Below are 25,214 nucleotides of genomic sequence, written 5' to 3'. Positions count from 1 at the left end.
CAATAATGCAACCCTTGGTACAGATTTTTGCTGGATATCTCCACGCAAGGAGAGCTCCCTTAACTAGTTGATGACTAAAAAAGAGTATTGGACAGAGGGAAACAGGATCGTTCTCAGGTATCATTAGGAATTGTTTCAAGGAGGAAAAAGTATAAGGTTAGGTTTCTTAATGCCAGAGGCAGTTTGACAGAGATGGATAAGGAGGTTAGTGACAACTCTATGGACTCTACTCTTGCCAATGTCAATGGAAGGTTGGAAAATTTGGCAACTTGTACTGAACCCACAATAGTCTATAGCTCTGCACGAGAGGTGGCAGCTACACATCACCTTGGCACTTCTTGGTCCACAAAAAGGGGTATTGTTATATGGACCTCCAGGCACAGGGAAGACCATGCTTGCAAAAGCTATTGTCAGAGACTCTGGAGCTGTTTTTATAAATGTGAGGATCTCTAATCTGATGATCAAGTGGTTTGACGATGCACAAAAGCTCGGTGAGTATAGATCGCATTTGAATTGCCTCTCTTGTGCTTGAGCTTTGTCTTGCATTAGCAAAACAATGATGGTTTAAAATTATTGCATTGTTATTCTAAAACTTGCTGTCACCCACCGATTATGTTGAGTGAAATTTAGTTTCACTCTGATAATGAAAGCAAGGTAGTACTTTGTGAACATTCCTAACTAAGATTAAACATTCCTAACTTGTCCTTATTGAATGATCTTTATTAGCAGCAAGATTTTGTTGGATGCTCTATTAACTTTACAAGAATTGCTTCAATCCGTTCATAACTCTACAACTTTCAAAATACTCCCAGAAACATAGATTTATTTAAGTGCTTTTATAGTTAACACAAACTTGTTACATGAATGAATTCTTTTTCATAGAAGTATTATGTAAACTACAAAAAAAAAATAAAAAATCCAATACTATGAATTGGCCACCCTATTGTTGATCCACTTGATATCTTGTTTGTACTGCAAAATTAGAAAGGTAAGACTGATCAACTGAAATAGTAAACAAAAGATAGCCTAACATAAACTGTGAACATAAAATTTGAAAACTCAAATGCTTGCAAAACTTACTTGAAAATATGAATTGCATTATTTAGTTTCTTCTAGCACCATATCTGCCACCATTCTTCTTTGTTTTTTTGCTCTGGAGATTCCATTTATCTTCAACCATCCTAAAAAACCATGAAGGCTTTTTTGTTCTTAACACAACATATCCCGTTGCAACTCCAAACACAAACCCGCATCCATACCCCGTTGTCACAGCTTTCCATCCAAATCCTTCTCCAAACAATGTTGAATCATCTCCTTCATCAAAGCTTGATGGTGGTAATGATGGTGCCTCATCACCGTAACATTTTTTTAGTACTTGAGATCCACATAAACCCAAGTTTCCTTCAAATGAGCTTGCATCAAAGGTGTTAAATTGCTGTCCACTTGGTATGGGCCCCTCGAGTTGGTTATGTGAAAGGTTTAGGATTGCAAGAAATGTTAGACCCCACAGCTGCGCTGGAATCCTTCCGGTAAGCAAATTTGAAGATAGATCTAATGATTCCAAATTGGTCAAATTTCCTAATGATGATTGGATATGACCTGTAAGGTAATTATGAGAAAGGTTGAGCTGTTGGAGTGCTTTAAGCTTTCCTATCACTTTTGGAATCTCTCCGGTGAAATTGTTATTTGACAAATCAAGTACTCTGATAGTACTTCGGATCTTCGTAAACTCAATTTCTACACCTTTCCATGTCATTTCTATGGAATAGACATAGCCGGTGTAATTTTTTTCCATCATGTAAACCATGTTGTGATCCGAGGTCATCATTGCTTCAAGGCTATTGAAATACCCAATAGGTAATGACCCACTAAAATTGTTGTGAGAGATGTCAAAAATCCGTAATTTAGAGAATGAATTATATGCAGTCGAACCCTTCACAAAACCTTGGAGTTTATTGGATTTTAGGACAAGAATTTGGAGCTTTGGAAGCGTTTCTAGAAAGTAGGGAAATGTATCCTCAATCTTATTGTTGCCAAGATCAATAACTTGCAACATTGTGCAGTTGATGATAGACGGTGGTATTTTCCCTTCTAATTCATTTCCATTGAGGTTGAGATATTCCAAGCTATTATCCTTTGAAAATGTTGAAGGGATAGTGCCTTGAAGATTGTTCATGCCTAGATGCAATACCAAGAGCATGCTACTGAAGTTCCCTAAACATTGTGGCACAGAACCACTCAAGCTGTTGGTGGACAAGTCCAGTATTAGAAGAAATCTCAGCTTGCAAATAGAAGAAGAAATCTCACCTGTCAAATTACTATTGGATGCAAGAATAAGGGTTGTCAAGTTCTCTTGTTTGAAAATCGAACTTGGGATTGGACCACGCAAGTGGTTATTGCTCAAATCAAGGAATCTCAAAGAATCATGTTGGAGTTCACTTATATTACCTATGAAATTATTGTTATGAAGGTCAAGATATTGTAAAGAAGGAAGAGCAAACAAAAAGGATGGTATTGTTCCATTGAACAAGTTACCATATAAAAATAGAAATTGTAGATTTGAAAGGGTATTTAATTGAGAATGGATATGGCCTACTAGTTGATTATTTGATAAACTTAAATATGAAAGATTGACTAGGCTACCTAAAGAATCTGGAACTTGACCCATCAATTTATTGGAAGAGAGAAACAAGGAACGAAGCTGTACAAGGTTTCCAAGTGATGATGGGATCTGACCGCTAAAATTGTTACTTGAAAGGTCTAAAGAGGTGAGTTGTGTGAGATTACCAAGTGATGATGGGATCTGACCGCTAAAATTGTTACTTGAAAGGTCTAAAGAGGTGAGTTGTGTGAGATTACCAAGTGATGATGGGATCTGACCGTTAAAATTGTTACTTGAAAGGTCTAAAGAGGTGAGTTGTGTGAGATTACCAAGTGATGATGGGATCTGACCGTTAAAATTGTTACTTGAAAGGTCTAAAGAGGTGAGTTGTGTGAGATTACCAAATAATGATGGGATCTGACCGCTAAAATTATTACTTGAAAGGTCTAAAAAGATGAGTTGTGTGAGATTATCAAGCAGAGATAGATCTAACTTTATAATATTACTATTACGAAGAGACATATATTCTAATGACTTTAGATTACTGATTAAGTCGTTTTCTAAATAAACTGAAATTCTTGTATTAGAAAGACCCAAATGAGAGAGGACATTACTCAAATTGGATGAAGGAAAAGAGCCAATGAGGCCTTTGTTGTCTGACAGATCCAGTGATTCAAGGTTTGGGAGGAGAAAGATGTTACCCGGGAATTTCCCCTGCAATCCACAATTACTGAGGGAAAGAGATGAAAAGGAAGAGGATAGATTCATCAAGGAACTGGGTACAAGTAGTGATATGTTTACCTGACTCAAATCCAGTTCTCTAAGATTGGTTAGGTTTCGAACAATCTTGTCAAAAGAAATTGGTTCTAGACTCAGATCGTCATTGTCAGATAGATCAAGTGAAACCAATTTGGAGAGATGAGTTATTTCAGACGGAACTTGACCTGCAAAGACTGAGTAATTTAGGTTAAGAAGTGTCAGATTGGAAAACTGGCCAAATCGAGAAGAAATATGGGAGCTTTTGAAATGATTGTCAGAGAGGTCGAGCTTTTGAAGATGATGCAGGGAGAAGAGGGTGCTATTGGAATGGAGGGTGCCATAAAGCATGCTGCAAGCGAGGTCCAGTCCAGTGACATGCCCGGTTTTCAGGTCACAAGTGACCCCATCCCACGAGCAGCAGTCTGTACCCTCTTTCCACGACTCTGTCTTGGGATGCTGGCAACGCTCTGAAGCAGAGCTATTAATGGAAAAGGACTCTTTGAATTGGAACAAAGAAAGGCTTTGGTGAGGAGCACAGAAATGAGAAGAAGAAATAGTTGAATGGAAATGGAAGAGAAACAGAATGAAAGAGAGAGATGAAATAGGTGGAAACCCCATGTTTGGCTGGCCTTACAGGATTCAAAGTATATTTGGGAGAGATGAGGAATGAAGAAAGACATTATTAGTAGTATTTATAGACAAACTAATCTTAGATTGTATACTGACTGACATAGGATGTGTAAAACATGTAAAGACGAAATCAAATCTCAAGAAACAACAAGAGTGAGTGAGTGTTGGAAACGCGGCAAAGTATATTAAAACAAGATTCCTTGTTGACTTCAAATTGCGCAAACTGAATTGTTGTTTCTTGGCAAAGTAATAATTACGCAAAGCAATGACTTTGTGTGCGCAGAGATGTTTTTCCAAATTGTATTGCTTTGCCCACTAAAATGTAATTTCCAAGAAATTCAAAGCCACAAAATCGGAAGAAAACTTCTTAATAAGCCACAAGTGGGCTTGCAGAGTTAAAGAGTCATCCTCACCTATTATGTCCACGTTCTGGCAATAGCTTGTTTGAATAAAATTTGCTTCCTCTCATGTAATTAATTTAATTTAATTAAAAAAAATTATTTTTAAAAGTAAGATTCAATGAAGATCGAAATAAAAAAGTGTGAGTTAATCTTTGTCACTTTCAAAACCATAGAAAAATTTCACAAAAAACCAAAATACAAAAAAATAATAAAATATTAATGGATAAAATTTTAAAAAAAAACTAAAAAAAAAAATTAATATTGATTTCCTAACTATGCTTAATTTAGTAATATGTTGTTTTTTAAAAATAATTTTCTTGCTTATCATTCTTTCAATTTATATACTTGTTTTAATTTAAGCATAATTAATTTTAATATTAACATGCATGTTAGGTTTTTTAATTTTATATCAATTGAAATTTAAATATATATTTAATATGCATGTTATTTTATTATTTTTTATTTTTTGTGTTGAAAGCAGAATTACTAATGGAAAATTCGAAGGAGAGAAAGACTTTTAAAAAAATATGCACTTTGATTTTATTTTACTACGTCACTAGGTGTACCAAAAATCTAGTACACTGTATCACACTGAAGCCAATATATATTCATCAGGACCGTCCGATCAACTCTTAGGTTGAGCCATACGTAGTTGGGTGATCAATCCAGAAGTAATCAAGAGGGTTACAAGCTTCAGGTGCACCAACTCGCCATACTAACATCCGCACTATAGCAAATCTCAAATCTCAAATATTCTCTCTCGTAAGAGTAAAACCCATGGAAATATGTAAGGTTCTATCAAATTGACTTCAAATTGCGCAAACTAAATTGTTTATTGGCACCTAATGAGTGCGCGCCTGGTAACGTAAAGCGATGTTTTTTTAATTAAAAAATATATTAATGTGATGATTTTTAAAATTTATTTTTAATTTTTAATATTAATTTATTAAAATCATAAAAATATTAAAAAACTAATATTAATTTTCTAAATAGATTAAATAGTGTTTTAGAGGTTGCTAATATTTCTTAAATTAATTAATCCTTTTAGTTTTAAAATAACTAAATAGTTATTTGACAAATCTTGATTAGTAATATTTTGTTTTTTTTTAAAACACTTTTCTTGCTTATCATTCCTTGAATTGATATACTTTGATTTTTCCTTTTTCTATTCTAAATAATAAATAATTTAAACAATGGGATTATGTATGCATAATTAAAAAAATAAATGATAAACAAAGTCATCTTCACCTTCTTATGTCCAATCCGCAGCTGTACAACAAGATTAAGTAACCAATTAATTCATTCAGCTAATATTTTCACACCAGGAGAAGTCCTTTAATTCACTAACACAAGTGCTAATAAATAAGGTAGTTAATTGTGAAATTTTTATAGTAAGATAAAAAAAAATTAAAAATCGTGACAGCTTAATTTGAATGTTCAGAGATGTTTTTCCAAATTGTATTTACCAATAAGATTTATGCGAAGATTGCTATAATTTTCACTAAAATATAATTTCCAAGAAATTCAAGCCACAAGAGTCATCCTCACCTTCTTATGTCCACTTCAATCCAGTCTCCAGTCAACACGTTCTGGCAGTAGCTTTGTTGAAACTAGAAAACTGACAAACAATGGAGAATTAATGGAGTTTGAAGGTTCTTGCCCTCAAGATACTGTGGGATTGGTCGTCCTAAAAGGTTTTTCTCTTTCAGCATCAACAAGGGAGAACTTGGATGTATAGATATTGTCCACTCTTCATGTGGTGCTGAAGGTTCACTTGCAAATATTTCCACGGCAGTACTAATTTCCAAAATTGACATTTGCAGCAAGTCTTTGTGCTAACAGATACACTTCATGCTCTAATTAGAACTTCCTTTGTAGCTCGTCTGATGGCAGCTGTTCTCGGGGACATCTACCCTTCGCATGTACTGATAGATTATTATTGCTATTATTAACAAGAACGGGGGACTGTTTACATATAAACAATTTATATGTTTCTCAGAAAATAGCAATTAACATGTGCTAATTAATAGATACAGTTTGTGCTCTTCCTTTGCAGCTCGTCTGATAGGAAGTGTACGTTGCTGGGGACTTCTACCACTCGTCCTCGTCTTCTATAAAATTCCATGCCAACAAAAGACAATAATGACTAAACAGAGGTGTTGGAAACACGGCAGTATTAATTAATTTCCAAAATTAACATTTTTGTTGAGATCAAGTCTATGCGAGTGATGTGCAGCAAGTCAAATAGTTAAAAGAAAAGCCATTCATATGGATTTTAGACCTGCTCAAGATTCTTTAAGCAGGAAGGAATGTTTCTTTTCAAATAGTTAATAGAATTTTTATAGTGCTGGTTTTAGCATTGCGGGGGTTGTGGTGATGCATATATCCCTCAATAGTACATCTTAATATTAATAAAAAATTTAAACTTTCTTTTCACATACCTTTTGTTCCAAATTGGGTTAAAGAAATATTCAATTATGCATATTAATTACCTTCCAAAACTGACATTTTTGTTGAGAGTAGATAAAATCCCCTACATGCAAGTCTATGTGCTTATAGGTACACTCTGTGCTCTTCCTTCGCAGCTCGTCTGATTGGAATTGTACGTTCTTCGGGACTTCTACCCTTCTATGAAATCTGGTTTGTACAGGTTAATAATTAAGGATTTCCCACTACAAGATTTCACAGTTTTACCGACGGACATATTCCGTCGGTGTGTGATAGAACTTTCATCGGTAAAGTATTTACCGACTATATTACCGACGGAATACTCCCGTCGGAATACCTTTTATCGGTGATTCCACATTCCGTCGCTATATCGGTCGAAAATACAAAAAAAATTTTACCGACGGTTTTATCGACGGATTGTGCGCGCCAAAAAAAAAAGTTTCCCGCTTGGAATATACCGACGGAATATTTTCCGTCGGTGTTATAAAACTACCGACAGACTAACTCCGTCGGCAAAAGTGTCGGTGATATTTTATACCGACTGAATATTTCCGTCGGTAAATACGTCGGTAAATTTATACCGATGGATTTGTTCCGTCGGTGATGGTCGGTGACGGTGGCAGACACTGTCCAATGCCGACGGAGTTTTTCCGTCGGTAAATCCCTGTGTAATTGTTTTTTTTAATTGTTTTTTAATTATTTTGAAAAAATAATAAAAATTAATGGTAATACAAACCAATTATGCAAATAAAATTTATATTAAGCAACAAAAACTCAAAGTGAAATAATATTCATTACAAAATGAATGTGTTTCAAAAAAAACATTAAACAAAATTTTAAATGTAAATAATGTTAATTAAAAATTAATATAAAGGTGGAGGAGGAGGAGGAGGAGGTGGAGGAGGATGGGGGTTAGGTGGCCAAAAAGGATTAGGTGCACATGTTCCACCTTGTGTCATGTTCATGACCATTTGCCGAAGCTCTTCATAGGCCGCTCTTTGTTGTTCAGACTATGCTCTGTGTTGTTCGTTCACCAATCTTTGCTCTTCTTTGAGTTGTGTGTACGCCTCTGATAGGTGGTCGCACCTTTGCTGCAAGGCCACAAACTCCTTAGATTGGGAGCTCGATACAGATTGAGAGCTCCCAGCGGTTGAAGCAGTACCGATCGACCGCAAGTTGGCCGCGGTAGTGTTGGAGAGCCCGTAAACCTAATTTTCATCGGGTCCACCTGACGATCCAGCCTCCATCCACAAATCCGGATCAAATTCCGGATAATTCGATAGATCGTCCCCGTATCTCTCCCTCAACCGATTATTATAGGTCTCCTGAAAAAAAATAATAATCATCATATTCAATTCAATAAACATGATAATAACTTATAAAATAAAATAGTTGAACAAACATACCACAAACTGTTGAGCACGGTTGTCAACGAACTGTTGCGTCCCTTTTTGGCGGTCATGACTCCGCACGTGCGTCTCCACAAACAGCTCCATAGGGCTCGGCTCACGTTCAAGAGACGTAGCCTATAATGAAAAAAAATGTATTAACAACAAATTAATTGAACGATATATTTCATTTAAATTAATCTTACCATCCGTTTCGCATGTGCAGCAAACGGAACGGAGCCGCCGGTGTGTGTTGTAACCGAGCCATGAATTGGCCGATTCCGGTTGTCGGCACTGGACTGTGAGCGTCGAGTGAACCGCTCAGACGTCACGTGCTGAAGATAGTGCGGCCATATATCTTCCGGGATGTATATCGGTTTGAAATCCCTCCAAACCGCAACATCGTTCCAGCCTTGGAACCCCTTATCCCTCGCTGTTTTTTTGGCCTTTTTCTGGGTGTCATACCAAAAATCACGCAACCTAATTCACGCACGAAAAAATTACATTTCGAAACATAAATAATTATGTAAAAAAAAAGTCGTATTGTTTTCGATGTTACCTAATTGCCGCGTGATTTTCCCACACCCTCCTCACAATAGTGTCATGTTCATCGTCCCAGCTGAATCGATGCTGTGTATAAAAAAATAATTTTTTAAAATGTTAATAATTTATTTACAATTATAACTAGAATTTATTAGAAATAAGCTGAAAATTATATATTAACACAAACCTCAAATCTACGAAACCATGCATTGACTTGAGGCATCCATTCAGGATGCCTGGATATCTGACTCCATTGAAACAATGGAATCTCCATCGACGCTTTAAATGCCGATGATATTAATCGGGCGGCCTCAATGTTTGTGAACCTGAAAAAAAATGAAATTAATGAAATAGTGATTACTTCATAAATTATGTTTTAAATTTGTTTTTTTTATATATATAAAAAAAACTAAAACCTTAACAAACTTACATTGAAAGATTGTCCTTCCACTGTGCCTCGTACTTGCGGGTAAATTGATTCCGCTGTGAAGGTACGCCGCTTCTGCGATGTGAAACACCGCTGGAAGAGGCAGCATCGATTGACGGCGCATGTGGTGTAGGTGCCTATTCTTGAGAGGCACCTAAGGAAACATCAGCATCGCTGCTAGACGAACTTGATTCGACTGGACGTGAACGACCAGCTCTGGTTTTCATTTTGCGCATCTAAACAAATATATATAATAATTGTATAATAAATTTCAAAAGTTAAAAAAAATCGGCAGCACCTCCCCTATACTGGACACTGCCCAAATCCACAAACCTGCAAATATTAACAATAGCCACAACCAATTGACCCAATCTATACTAATTATTCCAACATATTCAACTATTAATCCTAAGATAAATTCAACGTTAACAATTAAAATTCACAAATTATTCAATAATTATGTCAATACAACAAAACTATAAATTCAAAATAAATAGAAACAATTAAACACAAATCATCAAGTTAGAGTAAAATTAATAATTCTTCCAACATATTCAATAATTAAATCTAAGATAAATTCAACATTAACAATATTAATTCAACAATTGATTAAATAATTATGGCAATACAATAATAAAATATATTCAATAAAATAAAAAAGAATTATAGCCTAACAATTAAAATCAATGGAAACAATTAAACACAAATCATGCAATAATATAAACAAAATTACTAATTTATTCCAACATATCCAATTACTAATTCTAAGGTAAATTCAACATTAACAATTATAATTCAACAAATTATTCAATAATTTTGTCAATACAACAATAAAATATAATTCAATAAAAACATATGCAATTACTAATTATTCCAACAAATGCAATTATTAATTCTAAGGCAAATTCAACATTAACAATATTAATTCAATAAATTAATCAATAATTATATAGGCAATACAACAATAAATTATATTCAATAAATTAAAAAAAAATATAGACTAACAATTAAATTAACAAATATTCAACAAATTCAAAAAATTCAAAAAAATTCAAATATTCAACTTTAACTCATTCTAAGTTAAATTAACTAATAACAATTCTAACAACACAACAACAAAAAAATATTAAATTTTTTTTTTAAAAAAAACCTACATCAAGAAAAGGAACGAAATATACATACCTTAATAATGTGTCAAATTGAAAATTTTATCTACATTGCAACAAAAAACACCAAAACAACAAAAAATAAAACAACTAAAAATAAATTAAAATAAAATAAATTAGAAAAAAAACACATACCTTTTAATATGATGAAGATTTACAACACCAAATCTTGCTAGAGATTCAAGGTGAAAGTCTTGAAGGATTGAGGGCAAAAAAATGAAAATTCTGAGGTGAAAAACGGAGGAGAAGCGAAGCGGCGGGGAGAAGAAGAAAAAATGAGGCGAAGCGGCGGGGGCTGGAACTTATAGGGCAGTTTTACCGACTGAATCACCGACGGAATTAATATCCGTCGGTAAAAGGTAAAAAATTCCGTCGGTAACAGGTCAAAAATCCGTCGGTATTTTTTGAATTTCGCCCCGAATTTTTAAAAGCCCTCCATATTTTTCGCAGTTCGTCGGTTATTCCGTCGGTAATATGACAAGTTCAGAGGCGCATTAATTCACACACTTTGGAAATCGCGCGGTCCGTCGGTAATATGTGTGACCGAAAAATTACCGACGGACCTATTCCGTCGATATTAGCGTCGACAAATCTGTCGGTGATTGTGGCATTTTGTTGTAAATATTTTCGAACTCTCTGTGAGATACCGACGGACTAGAATCCGTCGGTATACCCGTCGCTGATTGTGGCATTTTGTTGTAAATATTTTCGAACTCTCTGTGAGATACCGACGGATTTAATTCCCTCGGTATGCCCGTTGGTGAATGTGGCATTTTGTTGTAATTCTTTTCGAACTCTCTGTGAGATACCGACGGACTATAATCCGTCGGTGTATGTGTCGGTGAAGCCGTCGGTAATGTCGTCGGTGTTGGTGGCATTTCGCGTACTGACGGATCACTATCCGTCGGTATGGACGTCGGTAAGATTGCATGATGCAGGAAAGGTTGTCTTTGTATTGCCTGTTTACCTTCCTGCAGAAACTTAACTGATAAACTGTCCATCACATAAACACAATAACCACATTGCTTAAACAGTAAATATTTTGTTTTACAAAATACATCATCTATAATCTAAATTACATGAGACAAATGTTTTTACATAGGGCTTCATTTTCATAATTAGTCGGAATTTTCTTCTTCTTCCTCATCAGTTGAATTGTCATCATCTTCATCGCAATCTTCAATATGGATATCATCTTCTTCATCGACATTTGCTTCTCCGCTAGAGCTGAGAACAACATTCAACTCCTTTCCGTCAATATCAACAAGACTATCATCGAGAACTCGAAAATTTGAATTTTCTTCCAATTCAATCAAAGGAGCAACTCGATATGGTTCAACCAACTCACGAACTTGAAAGACTTCATCTCGCACACTTGTGTCTTCGTTCTCATCCTGAACAACCTCGACACGACCCCGTGGTTTCGTTTTTAAAACGGAAAACCAATCAACTCTTGAACGATCCTTTCTAAATGAAGGGGTGTATGTGTAATAAACTTGTTGACATTGCTTTGCGAAAACAAAGACATCGTTTATGTTGCGGAGTCTAGCTTTTGAGTTGATTTCGACCAGACCATGGTGCGGATCAACTCTGATTCCTCTGTCCGTCGTGTCATACCAATAGCATTTGAATAAAAACACTTTATTCTGCTCACTATGATATTGCAGTTCGACGACCCCTTCTAATCTACCATAGTAGTTAACTTCTAACTGGCTACTTGTGGATCCCTTAACACAAACACCGTAGTTGTATGTCTTTCTTCCTTGCCCGTATTCTTCAGTATGGAAAACATATCCATTGACAAAATACCCATTGTAGCACCTAACTTTTCTTTCAGGGCCGAGGCTTAGTGAAGACAATGACTTGGGCGCACTCCTTCCCATTTGATAAACCTTGTAAATATATGTAATTAAATGTACATCAATACACGGTAAATGAACGAGAATCTCGTAATGACATGCATACGTTAGAATGAGTTTGTGATAGTGCTTACATGTGTTCTGAACCATGTGGCAAATTGTTCATCTTGTAATTGAAAGATCTGGGATTCGGTCAGCTGCGAGTTATTGGAGAGCAAATATTGTCGATGTTGCCTGCAAGTGATAATGAGTGTATGATATTACAATATATAATTAACAGTATATTACTAACAAAGTTTAATTAGTATTACACATATATAGACTTACTGAATAAATGGTCTCAGCTCATCAAAGTTAAATAGAACATAGTTGTGTGCTTGTTTGAATTCTATTTCCGACAAATATCTTCCTCTTACGGCATTTTTAGGTGTGGGTCGTCCAGTATTGGAGAATATTGACAAGTTCCCATTGGAAGGCACTTCACCGCCATCGTCATGCCGTGGAACACGATTGATTGTTGTTCTCAGATGAGGTTCGAAATAGTACGAGATAAATGTTGATATCTCTTCAACAATATAGGCCTCAGATATCGAAGCCTCAACATGCGCCTTGTTTTTAACCTTTTTTTTTAGATTAAACAAGTACCTGCATTGAAGTACAATTCAAGTATTTTCAAATAAGAAAAACATAGAAAATACTTTAAGATATGAATTCCATTGCAACTGTAATATCTCACCGTTTGAATGGGTATATCCATCTATACTGGACCGGTCCTCTAGCTTTTGCCTCGAACGGTAGATGTATAGGGAGATGCTCCATTGAGTAAAAAAATGAAGGAGGGAATATCATCTCAAGTTTGCATAGTGTCTCGATGATTTTCGTTTGAAGCATCTCAATGTGCTCAACATTCATCTTGCTGGAGCATATATCTCTGAAGAAATGACTGATCTCCGTTAGTGCATCCCATATTCCCTTTGGCAACAAATCACGAAAAGCTAATGGGATGAGTGTTTGCATAAACACGTGGCAGTCATGGCTTTTCATTCCATACAATCTGCAGTCCTCTATGTTAACAAGCCTTGATATGTTCGATGCATGTCCATCCGGGAAACGCAGACTCTTAAGCCATTTGTAGACTAGCAGTTGTGCGTTTTTCTCTAACATGAAGCTTGCCCTTGGTTTTGCAACCCGTGACTCGTCATAAACCAACTCCATATTTTTACGGTTACAGTATAAAGCTATATCCAATCTAGCCTTCATGTTGTCCTTTGTCTTCCCCTTCACATCCATGACGGTGTTGAAAATATTCTCAAACATGTTCTTTTCGATGTGCATGACGTCAAGGTTATGGCGGAGAAGATTAGTCTTCCAATACGGAAGCTCCTAAAAGATACTTCGCTTTACCCAATTATGGGTCAAACCAAAACCACGAAACTTTTGCTTACCTGATTGAAGGCCAAACACAATGTCACTGTACTCTGATACAACATGATGCAATTCTTCACCAGAAAGACGCGGGGATGCAACATCTTTTTCAACTCTACCAACAAAGAAATCTTTTCTGTTCTTTCTGAACCTGTGATTAAGTGGCAAGAAGCGACGGTGACAGTCAAAAAAAGAAGCTTTACCTCCGTTTGCTAGCGTGAATGCCTTGTTGTTTTCCATGCAGTATGGACATGCGAGCTTCCCATGCGTGCTCCAACCAGAAAGCATTCCATAAGCTGGAAAATCACTGATAGTCCACATCAAAGCCGCCCTCATAAGGAAATTTTGTTTCCTCGATATATCATAAGTCAAAGATCCGGAGGACCACAACTGCACCAACTCATCTATCAACGGTCGAAGACAAACATCTATATTCCGCCCCGGGCTGCTTGGACCGGGTATGACAGTAGATAGAAACATGAACTCCGACCTCATACACATTCCCGGTGGCAAGTTATAAACTGTGAGAATGACCGGCCAACAAGAATAAGGAGCAGCAAATGACCCAAATGGGTTGAACCCGTCTGTACACAACCTAAGTCGAACATTCCTTGATTCAGCAGAAAAGTCAGGATGAACACTGTTAAAGCGTTTCCACGCTTCGCCGTCAAAAGGATGCACCATCACACCATCAACGACATCGTGTGTTTGGTGCCATGTCATGTGCACAGCAGTCCTTGGTGACATAAATAACCTCTGCAGTCTAGGCGTGATCGGGAAATATCTAAGTTTTTTATATGCCACTAGAGTCTTCCCCCTGCCATTTTTGGGTTTGTAACGGGAATGCCCGCATGTCATGCACTCGGTCATCTCAGCATTTTCAAGGTAGTATAACATACAGAAGTTAGGGCACATGTCAATTTTCTGGTATCCTAAACCGAGGGGTTTCATCATGGACTTCGCAGCATAGAAGTTCTCTTTGAGCCTGTTCCCTTCAGGTAAAATGCTTCTTGCCCAATCAATAATTTTGTCATACCCGGCCTCACTCAACCCGTGATCTGACTTGATGGTGAACACCTGTGCCACAGCCGATAATTTACTGTGGTTTGTGCAGCCATCCCATAATAGTTCGTCAGAATCTTTCAACAAATCAAAAAACCTAGCTGCCTCTGTATTAGGTTCTTCTTCTACGATTGGACATTGATTGACATTATCTTGATTCATTCTCATTGCATCCATAACCATGTTTCTGTAAGGATTAGTGTTGTCATTTGCCGCTTCATGCACGTTGCTAGCACTAGAAGTTGACCCAACCACCGTTTCTCCCATTCTCCTATTACTAACAAATACCTCTCCATGTGCATACCAACACTCGTAATCCTCCACAAACCCTTTGTGTAGAAGATGCATCATTACAACATCTGGATGCAGATACTTTTTATTTTGACACTTCCTGCATGGACACCTAATACCGCCTCCAGTAAAATTTCTGGGAATAGATGTTGCGAAATTAATAAAACCCTGAACCCCGTTACAATAATCCATCCTCCGCAATCCTTGGGGTGAATCTAGATACATCCATGAACGATCATCCATGACTTCTATCGAACCTCTATAAAAAGGACCCATTAAACAAGCTCTTAATTATTTCAAAACATAACATGTAATTCGGTAATTCTACAAATTAAGTTTTAACAATTTTCAAACAAATACAATCTTACAAAATCTAAAACAAACCATAACAAGTATAAAATTATACATTCATATACTACAAGTTTGTTTGAGAAATAACAATAAAACATGTACATCTACTAAAAAAAAATACATATACTAAAAAAACAATAAAATTGACATTTAAATTGTTGCTACCCAATTTTTGACCCATGTTTTTGATATATTTTCAAAAAATCCAAAAATAGAGAAAAACAATGAAAATCCAAAAAATTATGTTTTTTTAATATATTCGCGTCATTTTAGCATTTTCAGCGTCGTCTAAAAAGAATTTAATTTTTCAAAAGATTTTCAAACGCGTTCAACTTTTCACGCATCATTTTTTAAAATCATTGATTTTCCTCATCGAGTCGACGTTGATATTGCTCGTTTTCAAAAAAATACAAAAAAACAAGAAAAATCAAATTTTACAAAAAAAAGAAAGTTAAGGGACCAATTTGGAGGCCCAAACAATATTTTTGCCCATGTTTAAGGAATTTTGAATATTGGAGGGAGAGTCAACACAAAAAAAGAGGCAACCTAAGAATTTTTTTTCTTCACCCGAAACCAGCCGCTCCCCCTGGCCCAAGACCATTTGATCCCTCTCTTTCGGCTCTTCTTTTCCTTGTTTCCAGCCGACAATGGAGGCCCTCCTCACAATGAAAACTTCTATTTCTTCTCATCCCCAGCTTTGCAAAAGATGGGGGGAAGATTGGAGCCATTTTCGCCGGGTCCCGAGAGCAGTGGGCAGAGAAACTGGAACTCCTGTTCACTACCAGCTCCACACCGTTTCCCCCCATCTTCTTCTCCTAGCCAGCCAATGCTTGTTCCTTCCCCTTGGCTAAAACCAAGACAGCCGCCCCTCCCTCTCCGATCCTTTGTTTTTGATTTTTTTTTTCTCTTCACCTTCAACCATGGACAGCCGGCCGGACGCCCCCCACCATTTGTGATTTTTTTTCTTCTCTTATCTCTTAACCGACCACAATTGATATTCTCCACCCTCACAGACCCGACCATCTCCTCCCCCTCATCAGATGTTTTTTCTTCTTCTTTTTCTCCCCATTTTTCCAACGCCAGAGCCACACACAGCCTCCCCTCACAAATAAACTTCCAGCCTTCCACCGTCTCCTCCTCCCTTGCCATCTGCCAAACAACCATCACTGCCCTCTCTCCCTCTCATCAACACATAACAACTTTTCCCTCACCAACAGCCGCCTCCAGTATTTCCTACCCAGTAGACCCCGACGGCATCTTCTCCTTCGGTCTTCTCACAACAGCAAACAACCAAATCAACGCCGAAGCCCCTCCCTTAGCAACCTCTTCTTCGGCGGTTCCTTCAACAGTAACGGCCACAGACCAGCCAAGACCGGTCATCTCATTCAACCGGTCGGTCGCAGATCCTCCGCCTCAACGCCGCCAGCAACCTCTCCCATCTCCGCAACAGCTCCAATGACCGCGGGTTGCAATAGCAAAGCCAGCTGAAGCCGGCGATTTGGACACCAGCAGCTGCGCAGCCGTTGACCGAAACACAGCCACACATCTGGCCGCCTGAAACAGAGAAGGAGAAGCCAGATCGGACAAGAAGAAGCAAAAAAAACCGAAGCAGATTTGAAGGAGAAGAGAGGCAGATCGGGAAAACAAAAGAAATAAAAAATGATTAATACAATCGACTGCCTGTTGCGTTTTGGTTTGTTTTTGTAGGTAACACCGTCGAGGAAAGGAAGAGGAAATAGAGACGAGCCAGATCCACCGGCTGCTCCATTTTTTCTGCGGTGGCGCGTGGATCCACGCGCCACCAGTGGCGGTGGCGCGTGCACCCATGCGCTGCCACTGTTCAGGCAGCCCAGAATTACTAGGTGGCGACTCCCATGAACGAATTCAAAGCAAACGCAAAAACGAGACAAATCGCTAGCTTGATGCCGCGCGCCGGATTTTTTTGGGGTGCGACATAAATGTTAAAATTTTAAAAGATAGAATTACTTACAAAAAATGATAAAATCCATCGGTAAATCAGAACACGGATGTTGTGACCACAAAACTTCAAGAAATACAACTTGTTGTGCTGAGATGAGGAAGATTTTTGTTTTGGGGCGAGGGGGGGCTGGTATTTTGCAGATGGGGAGGGTTAGGATTAGGAAGAAGGAGAAATGGGGGAGGAGAGTGTCGGCAGAGTGGCCATATATTCACTTTTGCCGACGGACTTACCGACGGTTTTGATTCCGTCAGTGCATCCGTCGGCGAAACCGTCGGTAATTCTGACGAGCAATCGACACGTCACCGCACGGACCTGCTATTCAAATCCCTCGGTGATTCCGTCGGTATTTTTAACGGTGCACCGGTCACGTCACCAGTACGGATCTGGCATTTCAAATCGTCGGTGATTCCGTCGGTATTTTTGACGGTGAACTAGTCCCATCACGCGTACGGGCCCCAGGTTTTAATTCCGTCGGAAAAATCACCCGCCAAAACCTCTGCGCCACCTACCCGCCCTTTTTTCATTAATTCTGAATTTTCTGTCGGTAATTACCGACCGGTGATTTCGACCAAAAAATACTGACAGATTAAATTCCGTCGGTACGTCCATTAGTATTTAGCGAATTTCTGGTGGTGTCCATAGAGCAGAGCTCGGAGAAGAAAGTCTCCGTATCCATTTAAATAACAGAGCCCTGTTTTTTGACATTAGGGAGCCTATGCCAAGACCTCCTTGCTTCTTATCACGCATTCCACACCATAAGAAACGTCTGATGGGTACGTTTGTTACACTTTTTAATAGTTATTTATGACTTACAAGTCATCAGAATTACTTTATTTTGCTTGCAAATATTGCTGCTGTTGTGAGAATCAGTCGAGTGTTATTCTTTTAATTCATAAGAATTGTTTTAATTTGCTTGCACACTCGTAGATTTGTACAACAATCTGTTCATAACTCTATAAATCTTAAAATACTCCCAGAAAAGGAGATTGATTTAAGTGATTAAGAATAAAAAAATGGACAAATAAAAAAAAATCCCAAAACATAAATGATTTTATACTTTCCAACGAGGGAGAATCAATCTTCTTTCAGATCAAGGAAGTCAAACCCATGAAACTCTTGAGCGATGCCAAATCCAATTTCTTTTTTACTTAGATGCATGCTAGATTCAAGAGTATATAGGTCTGACAAGATACTAAATCCAACTTTCTCAAGGAAAAATCAGCAAATCTTTATTTATTAATTACTAAAGACTCAATATATACAAAGTGGAATTCTATTCATGTCTAATCTTACATCAAAATATTATAAGTTTTGTTAATACTCTATGTTATCCTTTATCTTTAATATAACATGGAGTATTCTATTTTGATAATTCAAATTTATTGAAATAATATTACTTTGAGAATGTAATTTCCAAGAAAACATCGGAAGAAAACTTGTTAATAATTTACGATCGTAGTTTACTCACAGCTGAAGCCAGGGGCCATGCAGAGTTAAAGAGTCATCCTCACCTTCTTATGTCCACTTCAATCCAGTCTCCAGTCAACACGTTCTGGCAATAGCTTTATTGAACAGTTCCTAGAAAACTGACAAACAATGGAGAATAAATGGAGTTTGAAGGTTCTTGCCCTCAATTAGATGCAGTGGGATTGGTCGTCCTAAAAGGTCTTTCTCTTTCAGCATCAACAAGGGAGAACCACTCTTCATTTGGTCTGTCCTTTACCTCCAAGTCTTCGATCGGAACTTGGATGGAAACAAAGGCAAAGTGATAATTACGCCAAGCAATGGAGCACTAATGACTTTGCACACATATATATATTGTTTTTTCACGACCCAAAAAGTCTTTTTTAATTATCCAAGAGTTCCTATCAACTTTTCCTGTTTACTTGGTTGGTAATGTGAAATTATCAGTGTATTTTTCTTAAATATTTTTTTTATTATAAATATATTAAAATGATATTATTTTTTTTACATTAACACATCAACAATTATAAAAAATCATTTAAAAAAATGAACTTAATATTTTTTTAGATAAAACAAACAAGATTAAGTAACCAATAAATTCGTTCAGTGAATATATTGCAATGACATTACTACTGGAAATTAAACAGACAAATTAAGAAGATTGGAGTTTCTTTCTCAGCATCAACCAATCTTCATTGGGTCTTTACTTTTCCAGCATGTGGACATGCAGAGTTTTAAGCACCAAAACCTGGATAAAAATAAACAAATTGATGACTTTATCCATTTCTGCCAAGTTTTGTATTAAATTTGCTGTAAAAGTATGCCTTTTTCTTATTAAAATAGGCATAGTAGATATAAAATATTAAGGAAATTGATAAAAGAATCCAATTAAGAAATGTGTGAAATATTTAGGACCTAATTAATAAAAGATATTGTTTCGAGCTAAATTGAGTATTGAGATATAAGTTGAACCACAATGGGTTGCATACGTCTAGAAGTTAACCTTTATTTTTGAAAGCTTATTAGAAGATATCCTGACTCATAAATAAAAACAATACAATGAATTATTTCTAAATAATTCATATGTCCTACATCTGTTTCACAAAAATTAATTCGCTCTAATATCAAATATGCCATTTTTTAGATGTTAGAGTGTTGGATTTCTCCCTTCATTACTTGAAAAAAACAAGTGTATCATATAATTAGTTATTTGAAGATTATATCAATTATTTTTGACACAGAGTGGATAAAAGGATGACATTGAAAAAGTTAAGTGATGCACATTGTCAATAAGGTAATAGGACGCAAGTATTTTGTAGTTTTCTCAAAGGAAAATTAATTAAAATTTATCTTTGTAAACCAAAATAACGACAACAATAATAATATTAATAAAAATCTTGCTTTAGGGGCTAAATGGATAAAATAAAAAGATCGTTGCTGTCTCTTTTGGGATGCTAAGGAATCGTGTTGGGGTGCTTGAAAGTGGAAACGATGAACGAAGTTTATGCTCGAAACCAAACTTGAATAAATATGTTTACAACTTTGAATGTTTAGACATGCTCCTTCATGGTATGACTACTCTTTCAGACTAACTTCATTAGAATTAATAGCTTGACAAGCCTCTCTTTTTTATATATTTTTTTCTTTGTTTTAAATTAATTTTTTTTTAAATGTTTTCAAATCATTTTAATGTATTAATATTAAAAATAAATCTTAACAAAAAAACATTTATTATTTTCAATATATTTTCAAAACCAGACAAGTTATTGTGCTAACAGATACAGTTCATGCTTTAATTAGAACTTTCTTTGCAGCTCGTCTGATGGGAACTGTACGTTGCTGAACCATTACAGGAAAACAGAGCAGCGTACCAGAACTGACAAAGATTGGAGTTTCAAGGTTCTTGCCCTCAAGATTACCAAGTAAGTGTGGGATTGGAAAGATCTTTCTTTTCCAGCATCAACAAGGGAAAACCAATCTTCATCTGCTCTGTACTTTTCCTCCTTGACCTCCAAGTCTTCGCAACCATACAATTATTCAATATGGAACTGCAGGTTGAATTATTCAATTGCAAATATTTCCATACAATTAGGCCCCTTTGTTGACTATGCAAGAGTGTTGGAAACACGGCAAAATTAATTTCCAAAATTGACATTTTTCCAGCAAGTCTACGTACGTGCAATTTGTGCTCTAATTATAACTTCCTTTGTGTCGCGTCCGATGACAACTGTTCTTGTAGACTTCTACTCCTGATCTATGCCTGGTTTTTCTTGGTATCATTGCATCTTTGAAGTTTGGTTTTCCTTACAATTTACTTTATCTTTCATTAGATTTCTCTATATTGTAAGAAATATTTTTAAGGGGATCATATGCCATGTCATGTTTTTAAAATAATATTAATTGTGTGTGTGTATATATATATATATATTTATAAAATTTATAAATGATAATTAAATGCTTGGAGTCCATTGCTTTCTAGTGATGAACTAAGTAAAATACATAATGGATTAAAATGAAAAAAAATCAGGATCCCTATGCTAGCCATATTAAATATTACGTAAAATCATGTAACCTCCCTCAAAATATAGAAAATCTAAAGTTTGGTATTGACGGTTCAATCATGGTATGGACTAAAAATATTAAATATTACGTAAAATCATGTAACCTCCCTCAAAATATAGAAAATCCACTTACTTGAAAAACCCAAGGATATATGAGCCCAGAAAAAGATAGTCCACGTATACAAAAACTCAAAAGAAATCAAATTTAGAAAAGTATGGTAGGATCTCAAATCTATTTTTTTTAATTTAGCTTTGTGTTAAGCCCAAAAGCATATAGGTTTAATAAGAAATCAGACCCAACTTTCTCTTTATTTATTAATTACTAAAGACGCAACTCAATATATATATAGTGGAATTCTATCCATATCTAATCTTACATTATCCTATATCTTTAATATAATATGGAGTATTCTATTTTGATAAAATCAAATTTATTGAAATAATATAAATTTGAGAATGTTAGAAAACAAACTCCCTATATATCTAGGATGAGTTTACAAGATTTGTGGTTAGATAAGCATCACATTAGATTCCATGCAAGTACTTCAGCATTGGCAATAACAGCCACTAATTACTATCTCTAGCTAGTATGAGAAAATTGCAGATATATAGCTAGGAATATCCTCTATTAAAAGGAGCCTAGCAAGATCAAACCTTATTTTCAGAGGCGTACACAACTCAAAGTACAACAAAGAGCGGAGTATGAACAACAAAGAGCGGCCTATAAACAGTTTCGTGAAATGGTCATGAACATGGCACAAGGTGGAATATGTGCGCCTAATCCTTTTTGGCCCTATGACCACCAGCCTCCTCCTCCTCCTCCAGCTCCACCTTTATATTAATTTGTAATAAACATTATTTACCTTTAAAATTTCGTTTAATATTTTTTTGAAAAATAGTCATTTTCTAATGAATATTATTTAACTTTGATTTTTTGTTTTTGATGTTTAATATAAATTTTATTTGCATAATTAGTTTTTATTACCATTAATTTATATCATTTTATATTATGTATTCTAAATAATTTTTTAAAAAAACAAATTAAAAAAAAAAACAATTACAAAGGGATTTACCGATGGAATTCATCCGTCTACGACAAATTTATTGATGGTAACTGGTCGTCGGTAATACACGATATCACCGACGGAATAAAATCCGTCGGTATATTTCAAGCGGGAAACTCTTTTTTTTTGCGTGCAAATTCCATCTGTAAAACCATCGGCAAATGATTTTTTTGTTTTTCCGACCGATATAGCGACGGAATGTGGAATCAACGACAAAAAGAAGGCGATAAATAATTTACCGACGAACTCCTAATCACACATCGACGTAATATAATATGGAGTATTCTATTTTGATAAAATCAAATTTATTGAAATAATATAACTTTGAGAATGTTAGAAAACAAACTCCCTTTATATCTAGGATGAGTTTACAAGATTTGTGGTTAGATAAGCGCATGCATCACATTAGATTCCATGCAAGTACTTCAGCATTGGCAATAATAGCCACTAATTACTATCTCTAGCTAGTATGAGAAAATTGAAGATAGCTAGGAATGTCCTCTACTTCAGCATTTCATATTATGAATAAAACTAAATTATCGTATTCAAAAACATAAATAATCAAAAATAATAATTAAGTCATAAATGTAGATTTATGCAGAAACAAAGAAAGAAAACCCGCACAGTGGTTATGTTATTAGACATGTATATATATTAATTACATTGAATGATTGTTACCAATATTAAAGGTGTCGCACGTCGGAAAATCCGCGCGCGGCATTGGCTGGCGATTTTTCTCTCTCGTTGCTGCGTTTGCTTTGAATTCGTTGGGAGTCGCCACCTAGTAATTTATTGAAGGCTACTAGGAAACCGGATGTACTGGTCTTGTCAGAGATCGCGGGTAAGGGACTGGTTGTGGTTAGCGAAGGTATTAACAACCCTAACGCACCCTACCTAAGGTAAGCTGCTTCGCGAATTTGATGTGTTAAAGAAGTTTTAATAATTGTCTTTCCATCGGATATTAGAAATACAACTTATGTATAAGTTAGTAAATCTGGACCGTGAGCCAATCAAAATATTAAATTCTTCTTTTACCTTTGCGATTTTATCCTAAAAAATAAATAAAACAGAATAACAAATTCAATAAAACAAATACAAACACACACATACACTTTCACTGTATTTCTTTTCTTTTCTTTTTTTGTTACATCCACATTTACAACATATAAATAAAAAATTCAATACTAAACAAAAAATTACATCATCCAACTCAAAATTACAAAATAATCCCTAAAATTCAAGAAAAACAAATCTGAAAAGCATTCTGGGTCTGCCTGAACAGTGTTGAGGGAGGCTTCTAGGCGCGTGAACAGTGCTTGGCCAACGGCGGTGCGTGGGTTCACGCGCCGCCCCGAGAACACCGGAAAAAAGGGTTGGCCTGGCTCTGCTTCTTCTCCCTTTCCCCTCCCCACAAACGGTAAGAAGCTACATCATCTACAACAAAAAAACAAACGCACAAACAGTCGATTTTAAGCTTTTATTTCTTTGTTTTTTTTTTCGGATCTGTTTTTTGTTTTATTTTCCAGCTGTTGTTCTTCCTTCTTCTTCGGTGGCCGACCTGCTGTGGAGTGAGGAGTGGCTCACCGGCGACTCACATGGCCGGACACCCGCTGGGCCGGGTAGATCGTCGACCCCTCCCTCTTCTTTGACCGGCGATGAGGCAAGCAGAGGTCTAAGGAGGGGGAACAGACCACATTAAGCTCGGTCCCTTCTCCTCTCTTTCTCTTTTAGCCGACGTTGAGGCAACAGAGGACTGCTGGTGACAGAGAGGGATGATCTGTGAGGTCTGGTCGGGGCAGGAGCCAAACGTGAGGCGGCTCTGGTGAGGCCGAGAGACAGGGACAGTGAGAGGGTCTGAAAAACAGAGGAAGAGGAGGGCGGTGGCTGCTGGCCTGATCGCCGCTGGGGGGCCGAATGGAGGAGAGACCTGGCGATGGAGATGAGGGAATGAGCTGGGTCGGTCGGCTATGGGCAGAAGCTGCCGCTGCTGGAGGAGGATATGATGGAGAAGATTGGGAAATGGGGAGGTGATCTGAAGTGGGGTGCTGGTTTAGGTGCTGGAAAATGGCGATGAAGAAAAGAAAAGGTCTTGTTTTGGTTTCAAAGGTAAGGGTGCAGCCGGCCTTTATGAACAAGGAGAATAAAGGGCTGAGGGTTGGTTGGCTCAGAGATTCTGTGGGTTTGTGAGGGATCGATCATCAACTGGCTGAGGGTCCGACTGGTTTGGTAAAAAAATCAAACGGGGAGCGGGCGGCTATTTGGAGAAGAGATAGATTTAGGGTTTTTTGTGGTTTCTCCCCCTTTACAAAATTGCCCTCCCCCCCTTGTGTGAGTTAAAGACCAGTATTTATAGGCAAAATATTGCTAGGTTTTTCAACTTGGTCCCTCAACTTCTTTCTTTTTGTCAATTTTGATTTTTCTTATTTTTTTGTATTTTTTGAAAACGAGTAATATCAATGTCGACTCAATGAGGAAAATCAATGATTTTAAAAATGACGCGTGAAAAGTTGAACGCGTTCGAAAATCTTTTTTTGAAAATTTAAATTCTTTTTAGACGACGCTGAAAATGCTAAAATGACGAGAATATATTAAAAAACATATTTTTTTGGATTTTCATTGTTTTTCTCTATTTTTGGATTTTTTGAAAATATATAAAAAACATGGGTCAAAAATTGGGTAGCAACAAAAGGTAACGGCAAAATTACAGCAATACACAAATCCTTCTATTGCTGTGATCAAGCATGAAGATCTGGCTGCAATATCTTTATTGCCAGCTGCTATTACTATCATAT

At 36.5% G+C, this 25,214-nt stretch overlaps 1 protein-coding gene and 1 pseudogene across 1 annotated transcript; one reads left to right on the top strand and one right to left on the bottom strand.

The window, feature by feature from the left end:
* The window catches only part of LOC140954344 (uncharacterized), a 53,047-nt pseudogene that overhangs the window by 8,095 nt on the left and 19,738 nt on the right, over window positions 1–25,214 (top strand).
* Window positions 815–4,018, bottom strand: LOC118046704 (uncharacterized). The gene has a single exon (XM_073403675.1). It carries the CDS (start codon window positions 3,977–3,979, stop codon window positions 1,103–1,105), a length of 2,877 nt encoding a protein of 958 aa, XP_073259776.1. The 5' UTR covers window positions 3,980–4,018; the 3' UTR covers window positions 815–1,102.

The sequence above is a fragment of the Populus alba genome, chromosome 12 (assembly GCF_005239225.2).
Source record: "Populus alba chromosome 12, ASM523922v2, whole genome shotgun sequence".
Lineage (NCBI taxonomy): Eukaryota > Viridiplantae > Streptophyta > Magnoliopsida > Malpighiales > Salicaceae > Populus > Populus alba.
The sequence above is the reverse complement of the archived record's forward strand: the minus strand, read 5'-3'. Positions and strand labels throughout refer to the sequence as shown.

What these genes read in the sequence shown, in the direction of transcription:
- LOC118046704 (XM_073403675.1), bottom strand. Translation starts at nt 3,979, where the DNA reads ATGGGGTTTCCACCTATTTCATCTCTCTCTTTCATTCTGTTTCTCTTC.